Raw genomic sequence first — 20,288 nt, 5'->3', positions numbered from 1 at the left:
CACACATTTTACTACATATATTACAATAGTGTCTTCTTTAATATATAGACATATGTAAAAGAGCATATATATATATATATATATATATATTCTTTTTATGCATACCCACATACCTTATGTGAGAGTAACCTGATAGGTTCTCTTCTATTTATTCACAGTCTCTCTTCTTCCAAAATCAACATGGTTGTTTAGTTCCTCCTTCTTTTGTTTTTCGATTTAACCTTTTGTTTCCCCCTTTTTTTCTTTTTCTTTTTTATTTTGGATATTAGACCATTGTAGAACATTGATGCAGATTATTTCTATTCACTGTGTCTCTCTCTTTATTTAAATTTTTTTTCCTACATTTCTCTTCTCTACCCTACTTTTTTTTTCTTTCGTTCACACGTTCCGGCTCATTTTTTTTTATTTCTCTTCGTTTTTTCCTATTGATGATATTCGATTTAACAAAATAAATATAAAATGTATATATATATATATATATATATACGTATTTCACCCAACGTTTATACGCCACGGAAACACCGATAAATCTTTTTCCTTCTCTCTCTCTCTCTCATTTTTAGGCATTATTCCAAATCCTTCTTTGCTCCATGCGGTTATATTTGCTGCTGCTGTTGATGGGTGTGGGCGATCTTAATTTCATACCGCCTCCACCTCCTATTACTAAATGTGTCTGTGGTGGTGTAGATGTTTGTAATGGTTTTGTTGATTGTATTCATATTAATACCGATTGTTGTTTATTATTATTATTATTATTCTTGTTATTATTATTATTCTTGTTGTTATTGTTGTTGTTGTGATTGTGGTGTACCCTCCACCTCCGTTCGCCGCATAATTCGCTTCATCTCACTATAACTATACAACACACAACCCACAACGGAGATATTCACACCCAGAAACGACGGCATTGAAAAGGCGTAATCACGAAATGCCATTCCCGCGTACGACGTCACAACATTCTTTCCAGCCCCAATCATAGAAACTGTTAGCGGGGAATTTAACTTCATACATAAATACGTGCAGTAACTAATCCCATATCCCGCCATGGCGTTTAACAGGAGAAGGAAAACTAACATGGGTGACCATGTGGTTTCCCGCAGTAATGCTTCCAACTCGCCACGTACATTTAATAAGAGAAGTAAACCCGCCACAACGGCGGCGAATGCATTTGTGTAAAACATAACACCTTCAGGAGAGAGACGACCTTCATCGAATCGACATCGTGTGAATACCCCAGTTAACGCGGTGCAAATATCATTTACCAATACAAATAATACACCGCGAATGGGAATGTCTTGTACGTCAAACCCCGTTGCCACAAATGCCCCGGCCAACATTAAAAAGACGGAAACACGTGTGGAAAGATCATGATGATAACGTAGAAATATCGCCTCGCAGCCAAGTGTCATGGCAATTGAGAGACGTCGTAATAATACAAAGAGTGGCATATTAAGAGATTGTGTAGCGCCGAGTCCACTTAGTGTATTAAATACAAATACCATTGGAAGTGGAAAGAGGTCAACAAAGAGAATACGGAATCCACCACGTATTGGAAAACTGATACTTCCACGGTGCCGCCGCACAAGACTTACAGCAGATGTGGCCATGTACTGCAGGAAACCAATAAATATAAAACAATGAAAGTCAAACTCTGTGAAGATAGACTTGGTTAACATCATAATACCAATAGAGGCAGCAGCGTATAATACAGCAGCGAATATCTTCATCTTACTTGAGGCCGTACGGGAATTAAACTCCAAAAAAGATCTCTCACCACCACCACTCCCACCATTAATACTACTACTAGTATTATTATTTCCACTAGAGGCAATAGAAATAGGCACTGCAGCAGCAGTTGCCGTCACTTTGGCTTCTCCTACAATATGTGTATTATTTACACCGTGTGATTTATCCGTTCCATTCATCTCATTACTCATCTTTGCATGGCCAGATGTATTCCCTATGGTGTGTCCATTCGTTGTTGTTGTTGTTGTTCCATCTGGAGCCCGATCTCTACTGTAAAGCGTCGGATGCTTCGCAGAAAAAGCAGAGAAACCGCATTTAGCACCACCATTAGTAATATTACTATTGCCGCTGCTGCTCATATCGGTATATTTTGCATCGCCTACATGTGAGGAGACGCCAACATTTCGAATAGCTCCAGTGGGAGTTGTGTTCATCCCGTTTACTGCAGGACTTCGTCCATGCAGACGCACGGGACATTCATGATCATCACGGTGTGGTGGTTCGACTTGCATGTGTATATCCAATTGTGTATATTTCTACTGGAAGAATTTCAGCCGATTCACTCGTATTGTTATATATATATATATATATATATATATATATATATATATATATATGTGTGTATATATAGTTTTTTTTCCCTTTCTTCTTCTAGTGGTACCTATACACAGACACTTTGTTTGAATATTCTCCCTTTTTTTCTTTTTGCGAATTTCTTAGGGAGTAGAGTAAAAAAAAAAAAAAGAATTAACAAATAATAAATGAAAAGCCCCTTCACCACTTCGTAGTCACTTTTATTTCTTATTTTCCTTCTTTCTTATTCGCACAGTGCTTTCCTTAAACACAAGAGTTCCTCTTTCTTCCTATAAGTGTTTATTATTATTATTATTATTATTATTATTATTATTATTATTATTATTATATAACACAATGTGAGAAGTAAAAACAAAGAAAAAAAAAAGAAGAGAAAACACATTCTTTGATTTTGTTATGGTGCAAATAATAAGGTACATATTATAAATAATAAACAATATTTCATATATATATATATATATACATGTGCATAAATATATTCGTACATGGGGGTTTCCATTACCACCTCTGCTGTTGTTACTGCTTATGGCAGTATGACATCAGAGATAAAGGCAAAGAAATAATTGTATTGAAAATACAGCAAGAAAGGCTGAAATAAGAAAGTGTCCAAACACACTTATTACAAGGAAAGTGAATCTTTCCCTTTTTTTTCTCTTTTTCACAGGCACAAACAAACAAACACAAAGAAACAACAATTTTAAGAATATATATATATATTACTTGAATAGAGGATTTTTCTTTTTCCTCATTCGCTTCGTTTCCTTCTTTTTTATTGTCGTTCTTTTCTGATCTCGCAGACAATATCGTAGCAGAGTCGGTAGTAATAAATAGTACAATAACAACAAGAAGATATGTATCATATTCTTCCATTCGATAATACCAGTAATACAACGAAGATAAGGGAGCAGAAAATCATCTCCTTTTCTCCTTTTTTATTGTTGCAAAGGAGAAAAATTCTTCTTATTTTGTAATAACTATAACCATAATAATCATAAATAACAAATAGGGTCCATAGTCATTTGTATGTGAAAAAAAAAGGGAGAACAAACAGCAACCATAAACACAAATCAACACCATCAATAAATAAATAAATAATAATAAACAACCAACGAAAAAAGAACATCACTATTGCTGTCTAGATACAAGGTTTATCAGATCATACAAAAAAAGAAATGGGTGTATACCTCCTAATCCTTCTCCTTTCACATGCAGTTTGCTCTCCCACCCAGTACCATTAACCGTTAATTATTCCTCTTATTTATTTAGTACTGACTAGTGTTTGAGTGCTGTGTACGACGGCACAGCCACGCTAATAATTCCATTTGCTGTTGTGCCTTCAACATGGCATCTTCTAACAATTCCCGTTGTGAATGCCGTATGGACGATCGCTGCATTTCCAGCGGACTACGCCGGGCGGAGGAACTTTCTTCGCCATTCCGCCATTCTGCATTAGCCAACGGTGTGGGCGCGTGTACGCCTTCTATTAAAGAAGAAGGTGAAGTTTTACTGGTAAAGAAATGATCTTTTCTCTCCTCTTGAGGCCTCTGTTTCTCTTGGGGAGGCATATCAATAGCATTATTACTATTATCACTATCACTGTTCATATAGATTGTGGCACTAATGTAATCCTCCTGTGGTGGATCATAACGTAACGTTTTATTATTATTATTATTATTATTATTATTATTATTACTACTACTACTACTACTATTGTTACTTCTATCAATAGTACGCGGATGTCTAGACGACTCTTTTGCAATTTCATCCGACTGCTTTACGGAACCTTTCTGCCATAATACACCACTACCACTACCACTACCACTACTACAAGCAAAGACTGGAATTATACCAGAAGGTGTGGACGATCTCGATTTTAACATCACTCCATCATATCCCTGTGGTGTTGTATACATATTGTTATTGTTATCATTCTTCTTCTCTATTGAATCTCGTTCTTGCGTATATCTCTCATCTTCTTTTTCTTCTTGTTTTTCTTCTCTGGGAACGGCTGTATCATTGCGCCGTTGAGTTTCCAAAAAAAGTACGGTATCGGGATCTAAAAAGGCAAGCGGTAAATCATCTAAAAGAACTACACCATTGGCGCGAAGTGTTTGTTCGGCCACCGCCACACCAATTTGTTGTTGAACTTCAATCTTTAGATCCAACACGGTGGCCTCATCTAACACAGATCGTGGTACAAATATACGCACCACCATAGGTCCATGTGAAACTCGGCTTTCAGAGGATCCACTTCTATTATGGTTTCTATTCGAATTCTTGCTATTGCTATTATTATTATTATTATTATTATTATTATTATTATTATTATACTCCTCTCTTGCTACCACAAGTACTGTGGTGGATTCATTTGAAGATAACGGTGATGATGATGACGGAGGCAATAGAGTTGTTGGGCGAAAAGTAGATGATCCACGTGTTAAAAGTGCATCTACCGCCGCACCAACATCCCGCAATGTACCATCACGCCATCTCATAGTTGTTGGAAAGGATCGACGTATATCTTCGTACTTTACAGAAATACGTTTTTCTTTTTCTTCTTGTTGATATCGTTCTTGACACCGCTGTTGATATGATTGATGATATTGTTTTTGTTGTGGTTGTTGATATTCTTCTGGTTCTTCTCGTGGAGGAGGAGGTGGTGGTCGATGTTGCGATGATTGTTGTTGTTTAAGTAGAGGTGGTGGTAATGGTGATAACACACATCCATTATCTTCTTCCAATACAGGAGGCACATAATAATCATTTACACTATACGGCACAGACGTGGACATCCTGTTTTCTCGTTTTATTATAATTCTTCTTTTTTTCACATCTTCTCCTCCTCCTTCCAGTGGCGATGGGGTTGCGGTACGAGGCATTAATAATGGTCCATCTGTTAATGGAAGATCATTCGATGATAATCGCTGCGGTCGTCGAGGTGGCATACGAATAGCTGATTTGAATGAACTTTGTTGAGGGTCTTCTCTTACTTCTTGTTGTTTTTGTTCTTTTTGTTGTTCTCTTACTTTTTGTTGTTGTTGTTGTTGAGTGGGCCACGAAGGCGGTGAGTTATTTGAATCATTCTCCAATTCTTCTGGTGCTTTAATCGGTGGTGCGGAGGGAAGTGGTGAGGGAGACAACGTCGCACTATTCTCATTCGTTATCGCACTATTACTATTTCTAATCTCAGCCGCATTTGGACTATTAATATTAATAGCAGTAGAATTATTAGAAGTAACAGAGAGTCTATCACACGACTCCTGTACACCAGTAAGTACAAGAGGTGCAGTGGGGGCATCTTCACAAGAACCACTTTTCGGCATTGTTCCATCTGTGTCAGTGTGATCTTTGCAAGATGTCTCTTTTTCTTCTTTTCTCTCTTCTTCTTCTTTCTGTTTCGATTCTTCTCGCATTTCGTGATCTTCGGATGTTTGGAGTGTTGATGTCATTAACAACACTTCCTCCTGCGGTGGTGCCAACACAACACCAGTACTATTCGCATTAGCACTATTCATATTCGTACTATCTGCATTGTTGTTTTTATTATCGGTCATAACAGGCGCTGGTGTTGGTGTAGGGTCGGATGTAGAAATAGGCGTCGCCGTAGAAAGAGCCAAGGTCGAACCACATATACCATTATTATTATTATTATTATTATTATTATTATTATTCTTCCCTCTATGGCCATGATAACTATTACTACTACTATTATGATGATCCTTCTTATTTTGTTCCCTCTTCTCACTTATATTGCTAAAACTACGTAGATAATTCTCATCAATTTCATCATTTTCTTGTTCTTCTTTTTTTTGTTTTATATGTCTACGCGGTGGGGCGGTTGGTGGAGTTGTGCGTGCGTCCGGTGCGAGTCTATTTATACTCGCACGTCCACGCGATGGCGGCCGCCCTGCACGTAAAACATCCACCACACGTGGTGTTAATACTCTATTAAACGGCAAAGGACTCGTCGTACTATCGTTAATGCGTGGCGTACCACTTACACGAATAGACGTTGTGGCATGACGACTCCTGCGAAGAGGCGTAAAAGATGATATTTGTGTTGATGCTATCGTAATTGTGTGTGTATCTGCATTGCTGGTACTGTGAAAGGAAATACTACTTGTTCTACTAGTGTCAGTAGTGGTCGTACCTGTGGGGCGGCTCATCTATTACGGGAAAATGAAATAAAAATACAGTAACACAATATATATATATAGCTTTCTATCAATCTCTTAGAAGGAAGTAAAAAAGGGAATGCAAGGTCAACACTACACTACTATGAAATAAAAGAATGATAAAAACAAAAACTATTTTGAGAGGCACTGGTACTGCCAACGCTACTACTCTTTTCTTTTTTGTTTTTTACTTGCAACTGTGTATCGGTAATATATATTATTGTTATTTATTATTGTTGCTTCTCTGTTCAAATTGCCTTGATTCTGTAATCTACAAGAAATCCTTTCTGCTTTATAACCAAAAACGAAAAAAAAAGGAAAGAAAAATAAACATGGTAGTTTTGATGTAATATTTGTCCATATAATTGCAACAGAGTCTAATCTTAATAATTATAAGCAGCATAATATATATACTATATACCGTGTATTTATTTGTTTCTTGATTTCTTCGTTTTTTTTTTGTCTTTTCCCTCCTTTAGAACGTTTTTTTTTTTGGTATAGTGTAGCAGAGAAAATAAACAACCAAACCAAAAAATACCAATAATAATAACATCAACAACAAATATATCCATCACACAAAAACAAATGACATCCACTAACGTAAAACAAGAAAGAAAGAAATCAGAAATATATATATATATATATATATATATATATATATATCTATGTAGTTTCAATAGGTTGTGAGAGAAGACAGACGTACTTTGTGAGTAAAGTACTCCAACAACGATTTCCAATTACATCACCCTCCGCCCATGATGCACATAATTGTTTAAGCCACGAAATCAACATCAGTGCAATCATGCAAACAGCATCCCGATCCTCCTTTCGCACAGTCATAACAGCAGCTGCAATGCCTGTGTTTGTGGCTGTTGTGTTAGTTCCTGTATTAACTGTATTAATGACACTGCGGGTGGCAGCGAGTTTGGCTTGTACATGTACATAAGCGGCCTGATCAATATCTAACGGTAAAATACCTTCCGTTTCTTCTGCGCCCGGTGGTTTGGCGGAACTCCGTGCGGTTTCTCGTGCATTATCTACTGTTAATGAGCCGTACTGCTGAACCGTGCAGAGGGCCACAATGAGAGTGGCCTCAATGAGTGTTGGGATGATCTTCTCAAGTGCACGATTCAACAAACGTTGAGAGGTTACACTTCCCACAACTACTCCTCCTCCTATTGTGGTTGCTGTTGATAATGATGATGATGATGAAGTGGCAGGATTTAATGAAGATGGCAATGGTAATAATCCACTAGATAGAGATGCATGTTCATCTGTGTGAGATGTGAAGCTTGTTCCCATGCTTGTGGAACTTGAGATATGAGAATGGATTCCAGTCGTATTTATACTATTATGACTGGTGTTCGTATTACTATTACTATTCATACTTGTTACACCGCTGGGTACCTCCCATAGAGGTGCGATTGTGGCAATTTCTTCTTCTGTTAATGGGACCGTATTTCCATTCTTTCCAATATCGTTTAATGTAAAGAGATACGACAGACACATACAACAACGTGCAGCCGCTCTTAGTGCATAATCATCATTATTATTGTTATTACTATTATTATTATTACTATTACTATTATTATTATTATTATTATTATTATTATTATTATTATTATTATTATTATTATTATTATTATTATTATTATTATTATTATTATTATTATTCGTATTTTGACTAATACCGCTATTCGTGTTGCTACTATTTTTAACATTGATATTTGCAGCACTATTACTCCCAAGACTAATGTCCTTGAGAGATCTAGCTGCTTCATACGCCAAACGTAAAACTTCATCAAGTGCGAGACTCATCAAATGTAATGCGGCGTGTTGGTGTTCAACAGCAAACACCATACGTTGTGCAATCAATCCACGATCCAGCAATACCGCCGTTAAGGCGCCCAATCGTTCTTCCAATGTTTGTCCACTACGCCCCGCTTCTGCCACGCGGTGTTCCATGTAAAGTAACTGCTGCCACTCCGTAACCGCGGATTTTCCCAAAGTTACAAAGAAGGAACCTTCTGAAACACACATTCGTGATAACCACGACGCTGATGCAATGGGATGCGTTGTCGTACTATTAGTAGTATTAGTATACGTATTAGTATTAGTAGTAGTACCACTACTCTTGATGTCACTATTATTATTATTATTATTATTATTATTATTATTATTATTATTATTATTATTATTATTATTATTATTATTAGTGGGTACTTCCTGTGCAAAAACATTCAAAAGACACTCCGGTCCACTTGAGATGGCGGGCGGTGGTACCCACACATACGCATCATTTCCACGTTCCATTTGAAATGGTTCCGTACGCCACTTTAGAAATGTATCACCCTGCAGCAGAGAATAGAGTCGCCAACGGTAATACACCTGCATAGGGTGATGCCAGGGATGATGGAGAAAGGCAAAGTGGGAATTGTTCTCCTCACGTTTCATAATTTCCTCCTCCACGGTCGGGCCACCTTGCACAACGTAAAAAGCCACAAGATCTAAAAAAGCAGTAACATCTACTGGCAATTCATGTGGGACTTGTAATCGTGGGGCAATACTTGGAATAGTGTAGGGCATTTCATCACGGCGACGGCGATACGGTGGACCACGACGAGAAGGAGAATTACGACCTCCTCTTTGCGGGTATGAATGTTTTTGTGGTTGTTGTGAGTGACGATTATAATAGGAATGTGGATTGTGATTATATTCATGTTGATGTTGATGCTGTTGGTGACGATCAGGACTTGGAGATCGCGGTCGTCGTACTCCTCCAGTCCCACTACTCCCACTATTCATACTACTTCTGTTGTTATGACTGTAGTAATTATTATTATTATTATCATTATTATTGGTACTGTTAGGGTTATGGCTGTTTCCGCCTGTGTTACTATTACCCCTACTACCAGAACTATATGACATGATTTTCTTTTTTTCGTGGAGATAAATGATGTTTGGTACCTTTTTACGGTTATCAGACTTACAAGCACAGATACCTCCTCTTCTTTACGCGAACAAATCAGATATAAAAATACACAACTATATTACATCACATGTAGTTTCAAAGAAAAAATAAAGAAGCCAAAAAAAAAAAGGCGACAATAATAATAAAATAAAAATCAAAAACGTGCAAACGTAAAAAGAGAATGTTTGAAGGAAAAGGAAAAAGAAAACAAATGTTTTCAATTAAAAAAAAGGTATTGTTTTGAATGAGAAATAAAAAAGCAGAAAAATGCAAACGGGAAAAGCAACTAAAAAAACAAAAGCAAAAACAACAAAAAAAAACCGTATGCATGTCTGCAATAATTGCGTCCATCACGCCGCCCATTCCCACGCAAAGTAAAGAAGAAAATATAATAATAATAATAATAATAATAATAATAATAATAATAATAATAATAATAATAATAATAATAATACTAAAACAGAAGCCTAGCAACTGAGAATTCCTCTTCTTTTTTTCATTCAATTATTCTCATTCCCTACAGCCTCACTCTCGCAATCTCCGCCCGGTTAAACTCTGCCCGACAGGCCAACACCCGCCGCTTCTCCTCTGCGGTGAGTCCCTCGCCCACATCCTGCAGCTCCGCATCCTGCGGGGAGTCCAGCAAGAGAAGTGTCGTCGCTGTTGTTAGCGGGAGAAACGCCTCGCGGAGTTGTTGTTCGTGGGCGCGGCCGAGAAAGAATGTCCGGAGTGTTCGCACCTCGCGATCCACCTGCAGCGCCCCATACGCACTAAAGCTCTTCTGCACAAGCGACTGCCACATCACACTTGACACACGTCGTACGAGGGCGAGGAGAAAAAGATCAAAGCTGTATGTGTCGAGATGTGTGTCAAATGGATGAAGGGCGGTGGTCGCGGCCGCCACACACGCATTCACCCACGGATCACTTAACTCATAGTGATAAAAGACATCTTCGGTGAGTGTGTATGGGAGTGAGGCGAAGCGGTCTAGGAAGGTGGCGATGTGGGCTTGATAACAAAGTTCAGCGTATTGTGTAAGCCATCGTGTTACCGTAGCGGTGAGATCACGTGATATCACATCCATATCTTCTGCGAGTTCATTAAAGCGTAATAGATCTTTCCCAGTGAAGTTATTTGCACGTGTCAACTGTCGTAATTCATCTGCTAGCTTGTGTGCATAGTTGGCTGTACGCTGAGCCGCACTTGTCCATCGTAGTACTCGAAAAGGTATTGTGTAACCGTGTTCTTGTAATTGTTGTTGCTGTTGGTGTAGTTGTGCTGCAGGAGGGAGAGTTGTGTACTCCTGCAGTACTGGAATAACTCTAGATTGTACAAGCTCTGCACATCCAATAAACACAGCGGATATAATCTGTGTAGATTTCGTATTCATCGCCCGGTGAACAGCAATACGAAGAAAGAAGAATACATCATCTGGTAAAGTGATGGGAACTTGTTGAGAGGCATCATCCTGTTCAAACTCATTCGCTGCTGTATCAGCAGTTGCAATACCGGTAGAAGTATACAATGCTGCCAGTCCTGTCATAAAGTTTGTTGCCGTCCTGGCAGATGGACTTGAAACAGATTCAGGTTTTTTACTACTATTATTATTACTACTATTACTACCACCAACACCCGAAGTACCTCCGATTCCAGTAACTCTGCCAGTACGTTCATTCATACCGTCGCCCATTCCACTACCAACACCCCAACCCGCTGATCCAGGTCCCATCGATCCCTCTCTACCTGCAGCATTTAGGGCATCTATTTGCAATCTCAGAACTTGATCAAATGCTGCCATAAAGTAACTCTTCTGTAGAGGCACAAACACTGCAAGGATCTCTTGCACCGTATTCATAAGTGGGTTATCTCGTGAAGACCATAACGAATCCACTGAAGTCATTACATCATTTGTCGACTGTTCTCCTCCTCCTCCCCCTCCTTGTTGTTGTTGTTGTTTCCCACCTTCTTCAACATTGTGTACGTACTCCTGCTGCTTCGATTGTGCAAAGGCCCAGTATAAATGACAACAAGAAACAAGATGTGCCATCTCCTCTAGAATTTGATCCGTGCGGCGTGGGTCAACGGCTACGAGAGATGCCCGAGGCGTTGCGAGATTCGTAAAACCTCCACCAACATCACTTTCAGTAGTATCTGAATAAGATGCAGAAGCAGGCGCTGTGACGGAACGTAATACTTCCTGTCGTTTCTTTAAAAAATCCTTTAATACTGGCACACATTGGCTAGTGGATTTACTATGTAACTCGGTTAGTAAACGCAATAAACCTACATCTCCAAACGTTTCACGCATAAACTCCTCCTCATTTTCAAAGGCTGCTACAACCACATCAAGAGCAGTAGAGACAAGTGCGAGATGACTCATACCAGCTTCATTTGGATCATCCATCTTTCTCAATTCCCGTTCCACCATTTTATTTAGTGCCGCAATCGTGTGTTCACAAATCCATGTACAGTAGAGACCACAGGCCTCATCACGAAAACCAAGAAAGGTCAGTAACCGTATTGTTTGCATAATAGTTAATTTGTCATTCGCTCGAGTAGCCAAACGAAATTTATCTAGTAGTTTCCCTTTAGCTGCTTCCCGCGCTGATGAAATTACACCTACCGCTTCATCATTGTTCTTACCACTCTTATTATTCTTGCCCTTCTTTTTCTTTTTCCCCTTGAGTGTATTTCTTCTCTTATCAATATTATTATTATTATTATCTCCCCCAACTACATCATCACCACTGTTTACTTGTCGCCCAGGTGTAGAAGAGAAGGCATCTTTCTCTTCTGCACTCAACATCTTCTGTTCATGTGAATACTTCCCCTCCTCACCGTCAGTTCCTATAAGCACCTTCTCCGTAGTACCTTTCATACCATTCTCATCCTCGCTAGTTCCATATTCCTCTTCACTTTCCTCTTCATCATCATCATTAAGTAGTGCAGAAGGCACAGGACCGCCAAAGTGTGCACTGGCCTCTTCATACTTGCGTAGAAGTTGCACCGTACGCTCAAGATCCCCGGCGTCAATCGTGCTATTTACACGTGCCACGGTGTGTCGCATCTCACGCAGCGCATCCGCCGTCGTTTTTGCATCTCGTACACGTCGCAACAACAAATCGAGTTGTTTTACGCGGCGGGAACTGCGACCGGCGAGACCAGCACTCACGGCAATAGTGCGGGCGAGTCCAGCAGCACTATCCACGGAGGAGAACAACATGCGACGTGAGACAGTACGCACATCATCTACGCATGCGGTTAAACTTGCCGTGTCGGCAACGGCGTGGGCGACGTTTTCGAGAACGGCATCACGTTGTTCAGCGCCTTTAGCAATGCGGCATAGTAATAACTCTACGCGATCCTCTAGAGTGCCTGTGCGGTACATCTCAACAATCGTCTACTACTGCCCCGAATAAATTCTTCTTGTTTTTGTTGTTCCTGATGGTTCGTGTATGTGTGTTCTTTTTTTTTTCTTCGTCCTTTGTCTTAATTGGCTTCCTTTTTCCTTCTATTGTGTTCTTTTTTTTTATTTCACTGTGTATTTTCGTTCCTACTCACGCCCTTGGTGTGGGATATGTTGGTAGTAAATACAGTAAGGAATAAAGAAGAAGATAAACAAAAGAAATAAAGAAAGAGCGCAATACACTACCGCCACAACTCCTCTGTACTTATCAGTACAACGGAGGAAATATATATTTTCGTACGTCTAGCAACCACACAAATGGTGTGCTAGTAAGAAACAAACAATATAAATAACACAAATGACCTTGGCCAAAGAAAGAATCAAAACAACAAGAACAACAATAGTAGAAAAACGAAAAAAAAAGAAGTAAGAACGTGAGAAAAAGATAGACTAAGTGGTAATGGAACCATGTGGGGAACTCTGTGCAAATGCCGTCATTAATGCAGCAAGTACCGGAGACATTTGAATTAAACGACATCGTTGCTGCTGAATTAATTCTGCCCCACGCACAGCAGCCCCATTCGCCTCTACGCAGCTTACAAGAAAAGTCCATAATGGTCGCAAGAGCAACTCATCATGTGAGAATGATGGAAAAACATCACTACCATTAACCGTTTCATCCTGTAGATTCTGATGATCTTCAAATCGTTGACGTACTCTTGGTGGTTCAGCAACATCATCTTCTTCACTGTCATTTCCAGCATCTTCCTCTCCTGGATGTAGCATAAAATCCTCCATGTCGTTATCCTTATTCTTTGATCCTGTTAATTCTCGTTTATCTAACTCTTGCGCTTTCGCCTTCGCGGAAGTTTGCAGCACTGTTATTCGCTGCATTTGTTGTTTCGAGCCATCCCCGTGTGTTGCCATACTGCGCAACACAAACTGTTCTGCACGTTGAATCAACGTGGATGGAAGACACACAAACGACACCGCCACTCCACTCGCACCAGCACGGCCTGTGCGTCCAACACGGTGAATGTATTTCTGAACCGCCTCCTCACCCGCACTAGCACTAGCAGCAGCATTACCATTACCAACAGAATCTACCATTGGCATATCATAGTTAATCACAAGCGATATGTTTGGCACATCTAAACCACGTGCCAAGAGATCTGTTGTGAGAAGTACGCGACGTTCGCCACGGCGAAATAATTCCACAAGCCGCCGCCGTTCCGTTTGTGACTGCTCAGAATGCACCAAAGCAACAGAACGCATATTACTTAAACTCAACACTGTTCGACGCCCTTGCTGTTGTTGTTGTTGTTGTTGTTGTTGCTGTTCATTCTGTGAACTCTGACGCAAAACAGGTGGTAATTCTCCAACAAGTGTTTCGAGAGAAAAGGACTCCGTTAGTGCGGCGAGATGGACCGCCTCTGCACGCAATTCATCATGCAATGCGTCACACGTACGTTTCTCATTAGCAAACACTACAATAGGACCTGTCGCATAGCCCAAATATGTCACAAGTCGTGTAAACTTTAGCGGATGAATGAGTGGATTCCGTCGTCGTTCTAATTGTCGTTGTTGTTGCTGTTGTTGTTTCTGTTCAGCCTCTTGTTCCTGTTCCTGTTCGTGATGTTTATTGGAATTCCCCCCTCTTCCTCCTTTTCTATGATTAGCAGATGCCATCATTGTGGCGACGCCTGGATCACTCGGCATCACTTCAAATACCTGCGTAATGGTGGAACATCGATGAGGTACACGCACCACCACAAATCCATCTGGTGAAAAGTACTTTAATGCCACATCCTCACATGCCGAACTTAATGTGGCTGTTAACATAATCGTTTGCCGCGGTATTGGACACCGCTGTAGTACTGCCACAAGACGTTCCGTCTGTTGTTCTTCAATCATACGATCTGCTTCATCCAATACGACGAAGCGTGTATTGCCCAAGGCAAGTAATCGTTGTTGTAGTAAAGCATCTAATTGACCAAGTGTCCCTACCACAACATGAGCACCGGCCGCTAGTGCATCGTACTGCGCATCTGCAGCTTCACCACCAACAACCTTCACCACACGAATTTCATCAAGTGTATTGTGTAGTTGTACATCATTAGCGTTGATATTATCATCTTCAATATCAGCAACAGTTACTTTAGGGCTCGTATTATGATTAGAGTTATGCGGAGTATCTGTTTTATACTCCTCCTGTACGAGACGCCGTACTTCATCTTTGGAGGTTCCCTGCACAAATCCAAGGGCTTCTCGCGTTACCTGCTCAGCAAGTTCACGTGTTGGCACAACAACAAGAGCGAGAGGACCATGTGCGATAAGTGCATCATTGCCAAGAAGGCGTGGAGTGCGGCGTAATACATCTGCAAGCAGTGGAATTAAATACGCAGCTGTTTTGCCGCTTCCAGTCTCTGCAACGCCGAGGACGTCAATCTTTCCACTCGGTGTGGGTGCAACGGCCATTGCGAGCGGTACACATTGAGATTGAATGGGCGATGGCAGTACATAGCGGCGTGCAACAATAGTACCAAGCGAGAACGGCAGTCGTGCCTCCTCCCAGCAACGTATTGGACGAAGCATTTCGCTACTAAACTTCACCATAGATGTCCCCTGTTGTTGTTGTTGTTGTTGTTGTTGTTTTTGGGTGTTTGTGGCTCGGCGGGCCACTACTTCTATGTGAATGCCTAATTGCTCGCGAAACACGTCCCATCCAGCACTCGTCATTGCCTGCAATGGACGTCTGCTCCAGTGCAAGATTTGTTGTTGATTCTGGTGTTCCTCCTCATGCCCTACAGCTCTACTATTAACATCCTTTTTAAGATTAGAGGATGAGGATGTAGATGAAGGTGAGGATGGTGGTAGTTGTTCGTGTTGTCGTTGTAGTTGTTGCTGTTTTTTAAGTTTACGCAGCAGAAGAGGATCTTTCGGCCCGATTCCACGACGAGCAATGGCTAATGGTACAACAGGAGCACCAGGTAATGATGATGATGATACAGTTATCAAATCTTGTTTTTCTGCAACTGTATTAGATGGTGCTGAATGTTGCTTCTCTTGTTGCTGTTTCTCTTGTTGTTGTTTCGCATTCTCTGATGTTGTAAATCGGATAATAGCATCATACAGTGGTGAGGCCTGCAGTGCGGCAGTAACACTCCCATTATCATGCGAAGCAGATGATAGTAAATCCTGCACTTTCCGAACAAACGCCGTATTCACATCTCCTGTTGGGCCATCGTATGTGCGTGACATTAGATTTCTTCTTTTTTTTTTATGCCGACAGACCCGATGGGCGTTGAGGATGTGTGTGTGTGTGTGTTGAGAACAAACAAAGAATAGAAAAGTAAAGAAGAAAGAAGAAAAAGAATAAAAAAGAGAAGAAGAACAAAAAAAAAAAACACCAGTACAGACTAGAAAATAAAAAAAAAAAGAAAAGATGGGAAAAACAAAAGAGGAGAAATGAATGAATAAATAGATGAATAAAAAAGGTACGATGTAGTCGACACACTCGCTTCTGTACAGGTACAAAGCATGTCTGAGTGTCCGAATGTATGACATTGTGTGTCAAAATAGAAATGAAATGAAAATGCAAAATCAAAACACCACAAAGAAGCGGAAACAGGCACTCACAACATTGAGCTAAAGGGTCCCATAGGAGAAGAAAAAGAAAAAGAACGGGAGGAAAGAGAATGAAAAGAAAAGAGAAAGAAGAAAGAAAAAAAAAAAAGGAAATATATCTCACAACAAACCAATTGAAATAACAAAATGATCGTTGAAAAAAAGAAATACATGGACTGTGAAACAGACCAATGAAGCGAAGGAAACGAACTACGATCCATCTCATTTGCATATTGTGTATAAACTCTCCTATAATATAGATTGTATATAATCTACAGAATACCCAATATGATTTTGTTGTACTACACCTACGCAGATACATAAACAGAAACGCCCACAAAACAGAGAGTACAAAAGAAAAAAAAAATGACTATCGGTGGAGAAACAAGATACAAAGAAAGATAATATATAAAAAGAGAGAGAGAGAAAAAAAAAGCGACGTAGCATGAGTCTTAAAAGGAAAGAAAACAAAAATGAAGAAGAAAACACCAAGAAGAGGACTTCCAATGTGTCATGTAAGTCAGTCTTATCCTCTATCGTGCGACAATAATAAAAAAAGCGGCAGCTACAGCAACCCCCAGTCCCATGTTCTAAATAGAAGACGTTCTTTCTATTTTATTACTATCATTTTTCACAAGTGTGTGGATAAATAAAGACGGGGTGTTGTGTATGAGTGTAACCACAAGCATAAACACTTCTAGTACTTTGCTGCTTGTCTCACTTTAGATACTTCGCTCTATCATAGAAAGGGACGCACGTAGACAAATACTTATAAACAAAGCAGACAATGACAAAAAGAAATTTTACGTTTTCGCTCTTCACGTTCATCATATTCTTCTTTTTTTTCCGTCTTTTTATCTTATTCCCCTCTCTCTCTCTTGAGAGAGAGAGAGAGAACCCTCTATCCCTTTGCAATTCTCACTTCTTTATGAAATATCTATGACCAGAGAGTATACATATATAATAGTATTTACATATGTACAAATATTATCATTTGTACAAAATCTTATTCTCTCTCTCCTTCGTTTTTTTTTGTCGTATCCCTATCCGCTTTCTTTTCACCCTTTCTCTATTTGACAAACTGAAACCCAACACCCTATATCTGCATTCTAAGAGTAGACATATACCCTCAAGTTTATTTCTGTCTAAATATCACGCCCTCTTGAATATTGCAGTTTTCTTTTTTTTTTTCCCGCCCTTATGTCTATACTTGGGTACTCTCTGTTTTTGTTTCTATTTTGTTTCCCTTTACACTTAGCGAGCGAAAGCATACTTTCTTCAGTCAAAGAAAAGAAGAAGAAAAAGAAGAAAAAAACTATATCGGCTGCAAGCCTCATCTATGTTGTTGCCGCTGCTGCTGTTGCTGCATATTGACAGGCAGTAAACTATAGTTCATCCAACATTCTGTCAAGATCGGCATTGTTAACACGATCAGGTCTATCGTTAGTATGATTATTGGCGTTGTTGGTAGTGTTGTTCACATTCGCATAACTCTCATGGCGGCTGTGACCACGACTGCTGTGTCGTCGATGTCTGCTGCTGCTATGTCGCCTGTGTCTACTGCGACTTTCACCGCCCTCGCCGTTTGTTTCTCCGCCGTCATCGCCGCCAGCGTGACGTGATGTTCTCGTCCCATCACGGTGTCGGCTTCTGTGTCGAATAGCACTACTGCTGCGGTGTCGCCGCCGCGGTTTACCATCATCGTCACCACCAGTGTTATTATTAGTATTAGTATTATTAGCATTAGGAGAAATAGCCACAACAGCTGCCGATGGCGAGATGGACGGTGTGGCGGATGTTGTGAATGAATGCACATCGGCATCATGTGCGATCACATCATCCTCATCACGTTCGCGGCAACCCCGACTGCTTCTGTGTTTGTGACGACTGCTGCTTCGCCCCTCGTGATGCCGCCGACTTTTTGAAGAGCTTTCACCACCACCGCCAGTATTATTATCACTATTATCATTATTATTATTAGCATCAGTAGTATTAACAGCACGCATGTCTACCGAGTGTGTTTGACCTTGTGCTGCCACAGGTACAGTTGCTGGAGATGTGTGTGGTAATACCATTCCCATTGGATACATACCTTGCATGCGGGCATACCACTGTTGTTGTTGTTGTTGTTGCCATGTAGACATGGTCGGGTCGCGGTCAATGGTGGGATCTATGCAGCAGGACATCAATGGAGCCGTACTACCAGTTAGAAGCGTCCACGCAGGCTCTGAGAAACCGATACGCCGAATATCATTAAAATCCATAAAGAACATATCAAGACGCACCCAACCAGGCATTTCATCTAATGGCAGTGCAGGACGAAGACGGCCAATGCCGGGTTTACAGATACTGCGGATTATAACCCATGGTATAAAAAAGAACACCCATAGCGCCAATTCCACAAATATATTTACAAGTGGCCATGCAAGATATATGGTGACGCAAATGACACTCGCACTGAAGCGGACATTATACTCCTCAAAGAATTCATGCAGTTTTCCTGTCGTAGAGTTGCGGTAAAAAGACGAGAACTTCCAGAAGGAAACCATCATATTACAGACCCATAAAAATACAGCTACACCCATTACAAACCATGCAATACGCATGAACTCATAGAATGGTGTTCCATAAACTTCAATAGGGCCACGAATCATGGGTGGTCCCAATAGCTGTCGATTTGGCTGTTGAGAAGCAGATCTACCATTGTCTTTTTGTTTAGATTTTACCGGTGGTTCTTTACCCTGCTTTTGTTGTTGCTTCTTTCGTTCATTTTGTTGTCTCGGTCGTTCTTCTTGTTTTTGCTGTTGTTGTTGTTGTTGTTGGAATTGACCCTCCATGCTTTGCATTCGGACATTTTTGCGTTGGTAATCCACAAGGTTGGCGTATACAAAGGTAAAGATAGAGAATACCATGGCGATAAAATAAAGTGCATCCCTTGCCGTATTCCAAGCGCTAAGCTGAACGACAAAAGTATTGGCATTGAGGTTACCTTCCAAACAAACCGTACCACCAATAGTAAGCAGACTTCTAGACGTGCAGACGTTTCCTTTACTAACAATTTCATTCTGTAGTAACTTCTGCAGCCCCACAGTGTCATCAGCTTCAAACCGTTGAAAAAGGTCATCATTCTTATTGAAGATCATAACAATGATAAAACCAACCACACTTAATAAAGTAAAAAATAACATGACACAATAGGTCCAATCACAGCGAGATGTGAGGCAACTCGAACAGCCAGGAGTTGTTGGTGGCCCACAGCAGAAGAGATCAACTGGTCCATTATTACTGCAGCAGCAACCAACACCACCTACAGCAGGAGAACAACAATTGCATGGATCCGCCTGTCCAGGTGGTCCACAGCAGGCCGTTGTATCACAGCAGCCCGGTTGAATGTATGTTTGTTGATATAATGGCGGTGCTTGTCCCCACGATGGCGGAGGAGGTGTGAGCTGCGGCCCATACGACATGGAATAGGACGGAGGTGGCATCATACCATTTGGCATGTTAACACCATTCATCGATTGCCACTGAGGCACAGGGCCAAACTGCTGTGATGGTACTTGCTGATGTGGTTGTGATGAGGGTGATGGTGGTGGTGGTGGTGGTGGATGCATTTGCATTTGTTGTTGTTGTTGTTGTTGTTGTTGTTGTTGCGAATACCACTGGTTAGAGCCTGACCAATCTCGTTGTGCCATGAATTACCTAGATGGACAGTTAGCTTTTTACAATGACCACCCCAACACACACCAAAAAAAAAAAAAAAAAAAAC

At 40.5% G+C, this 20,288-nt stretch overlaps 6 protein-coding genes across 6 annotated transcripts; all 6 read right to left on the bottom strand.

The window, feature by feature from the left end:
* Nucleotides 1–782: 782 nt before the first annotated feature.
* LSM04_000511 (UAA transporter) lies at nucleotides 783–2,258 on the bottom strand (the record flags this gene model as incomplete). The annotated part of the gene is made up of 1 exon (XM_067338340.1): nucleotides 783–2,258. The coding sequence occupies one exon, from the start codon at nucleotides 2,256–2,258 to the stop codon at nucleotides 783–785; it is 1,476 nt and encodes a 491-aa protein (XP_067189256.1).
* Nucleotides 2,259–3,602: 1,344 nt separating this feature from the next.
* LSM04_007016 (uncharacterized protein) lies at nucleotides 3,603–6,506 on the bottom strand (the record flags this gene model as incomplete). The annotated part of the gene is made up of 1 exon (XM_067338329.1): nucleotides 3,603–6,506. The coding sequence occupies one exon, from the start codon at nucleotides 6,504–6,506 to the stop codon at nucleotides 3,603–3,605; it is 2,904 nt and encodes a 967-aa protein (XP_067189332.1).
* Nucleotides 6,507–7,178: 672 nt separating this feature from the next.
* LSM04_008373 (SWAP/Surp) lies at nucleotides 7,179–9,443 on the bottom strand (the record flags this gene model as incomplete). Its single annotated transcript, XM_067338318.1, has 1 exon — nucleotides 7,179–9,443. One exon carries the CDS (start codon nucleotides 9,441–9,443, stop codon nucleotides 7,179–7,181), a length of 2,265 nt encoding a protein of 754 aa, XP_067189352.1.
* A 560-nt stretch (nucleotides 9,444–10,003) lies between these two features.
* Nucleotides 10,004–12,874, bottom strand: LSM04_009758 (Conserved oligomeric Golgi complex; the record flags this gene model as incomplete). Its single annotated transcript, XM_067338307.1, has 1 exon — nucleotides 10,004–12,874. One exon carries the CDS (start codon nucleotides 12,872–12,874, stop codon nucleotides 10,004–10,006), a length of 2,871 nt encoding a protein of 956 aa, XP_067189368.1.
* A 468-nt stretch (nucleotides 12,875–13,342) lies between these two features.
* LSM04_005117 (Helicase) lies at nucleotides 13,343–16,153 on the bottom strand (the record flags this gene model as incomplete). The annotated part of the gene is made up of 1 exon (XM_067338296.1): nucleotides 13,343–16,153. The coding sequence occupies one exon, from the start codon at nucleotides 16,151–16,153 to the stop codon at nucleotides 13,343–13,345; it is 2,811 nt and encodes a 936-aa protein (XP_067189309.1).
* A 1,751-nt stretch (nucleotides 16,154–17,904) lies between these two features.
* On the bottom strand, nucleotides 17,905–20,214 carry LSM04_007355 (uncharacterized protein; the record flags this gene model as incomplete). Its single annotated transcript, XM_067338283.1, has 1 exon — nucleotides 17,905–20,214. One exon carries the CDS (start codon nucleotides 20,212–20,214, stop codon nucleotides 17,905–17,907), a length of 2,310 nt encoding a protein of 769 aa, XP_067189336.1.
* Between the last annotated feature and the right edge of the window lie 74 nt (nucleotides 20,215–20,288).

Source organism: Trypanosoma melophagium, assembly GCF_022059095.1.
Source record: "Trypanosoma melophagium isolate St. Kilda chromosome Unknown ctg31segment0, whole genome shotgun sequence".
NCBI classification, from domain to species: Eukaryota; Euglenozoa; class Kinetoplastea; order Trypanosomatida; family Trypanosomatidae; genus Trypanosoma; species Trypanosoma melophagium.
The sequence above is the reverse complement of the archived record's forward strand: the minus strand, read 5'-3'. Positions and strand labels throughout refer to the sequence as shown.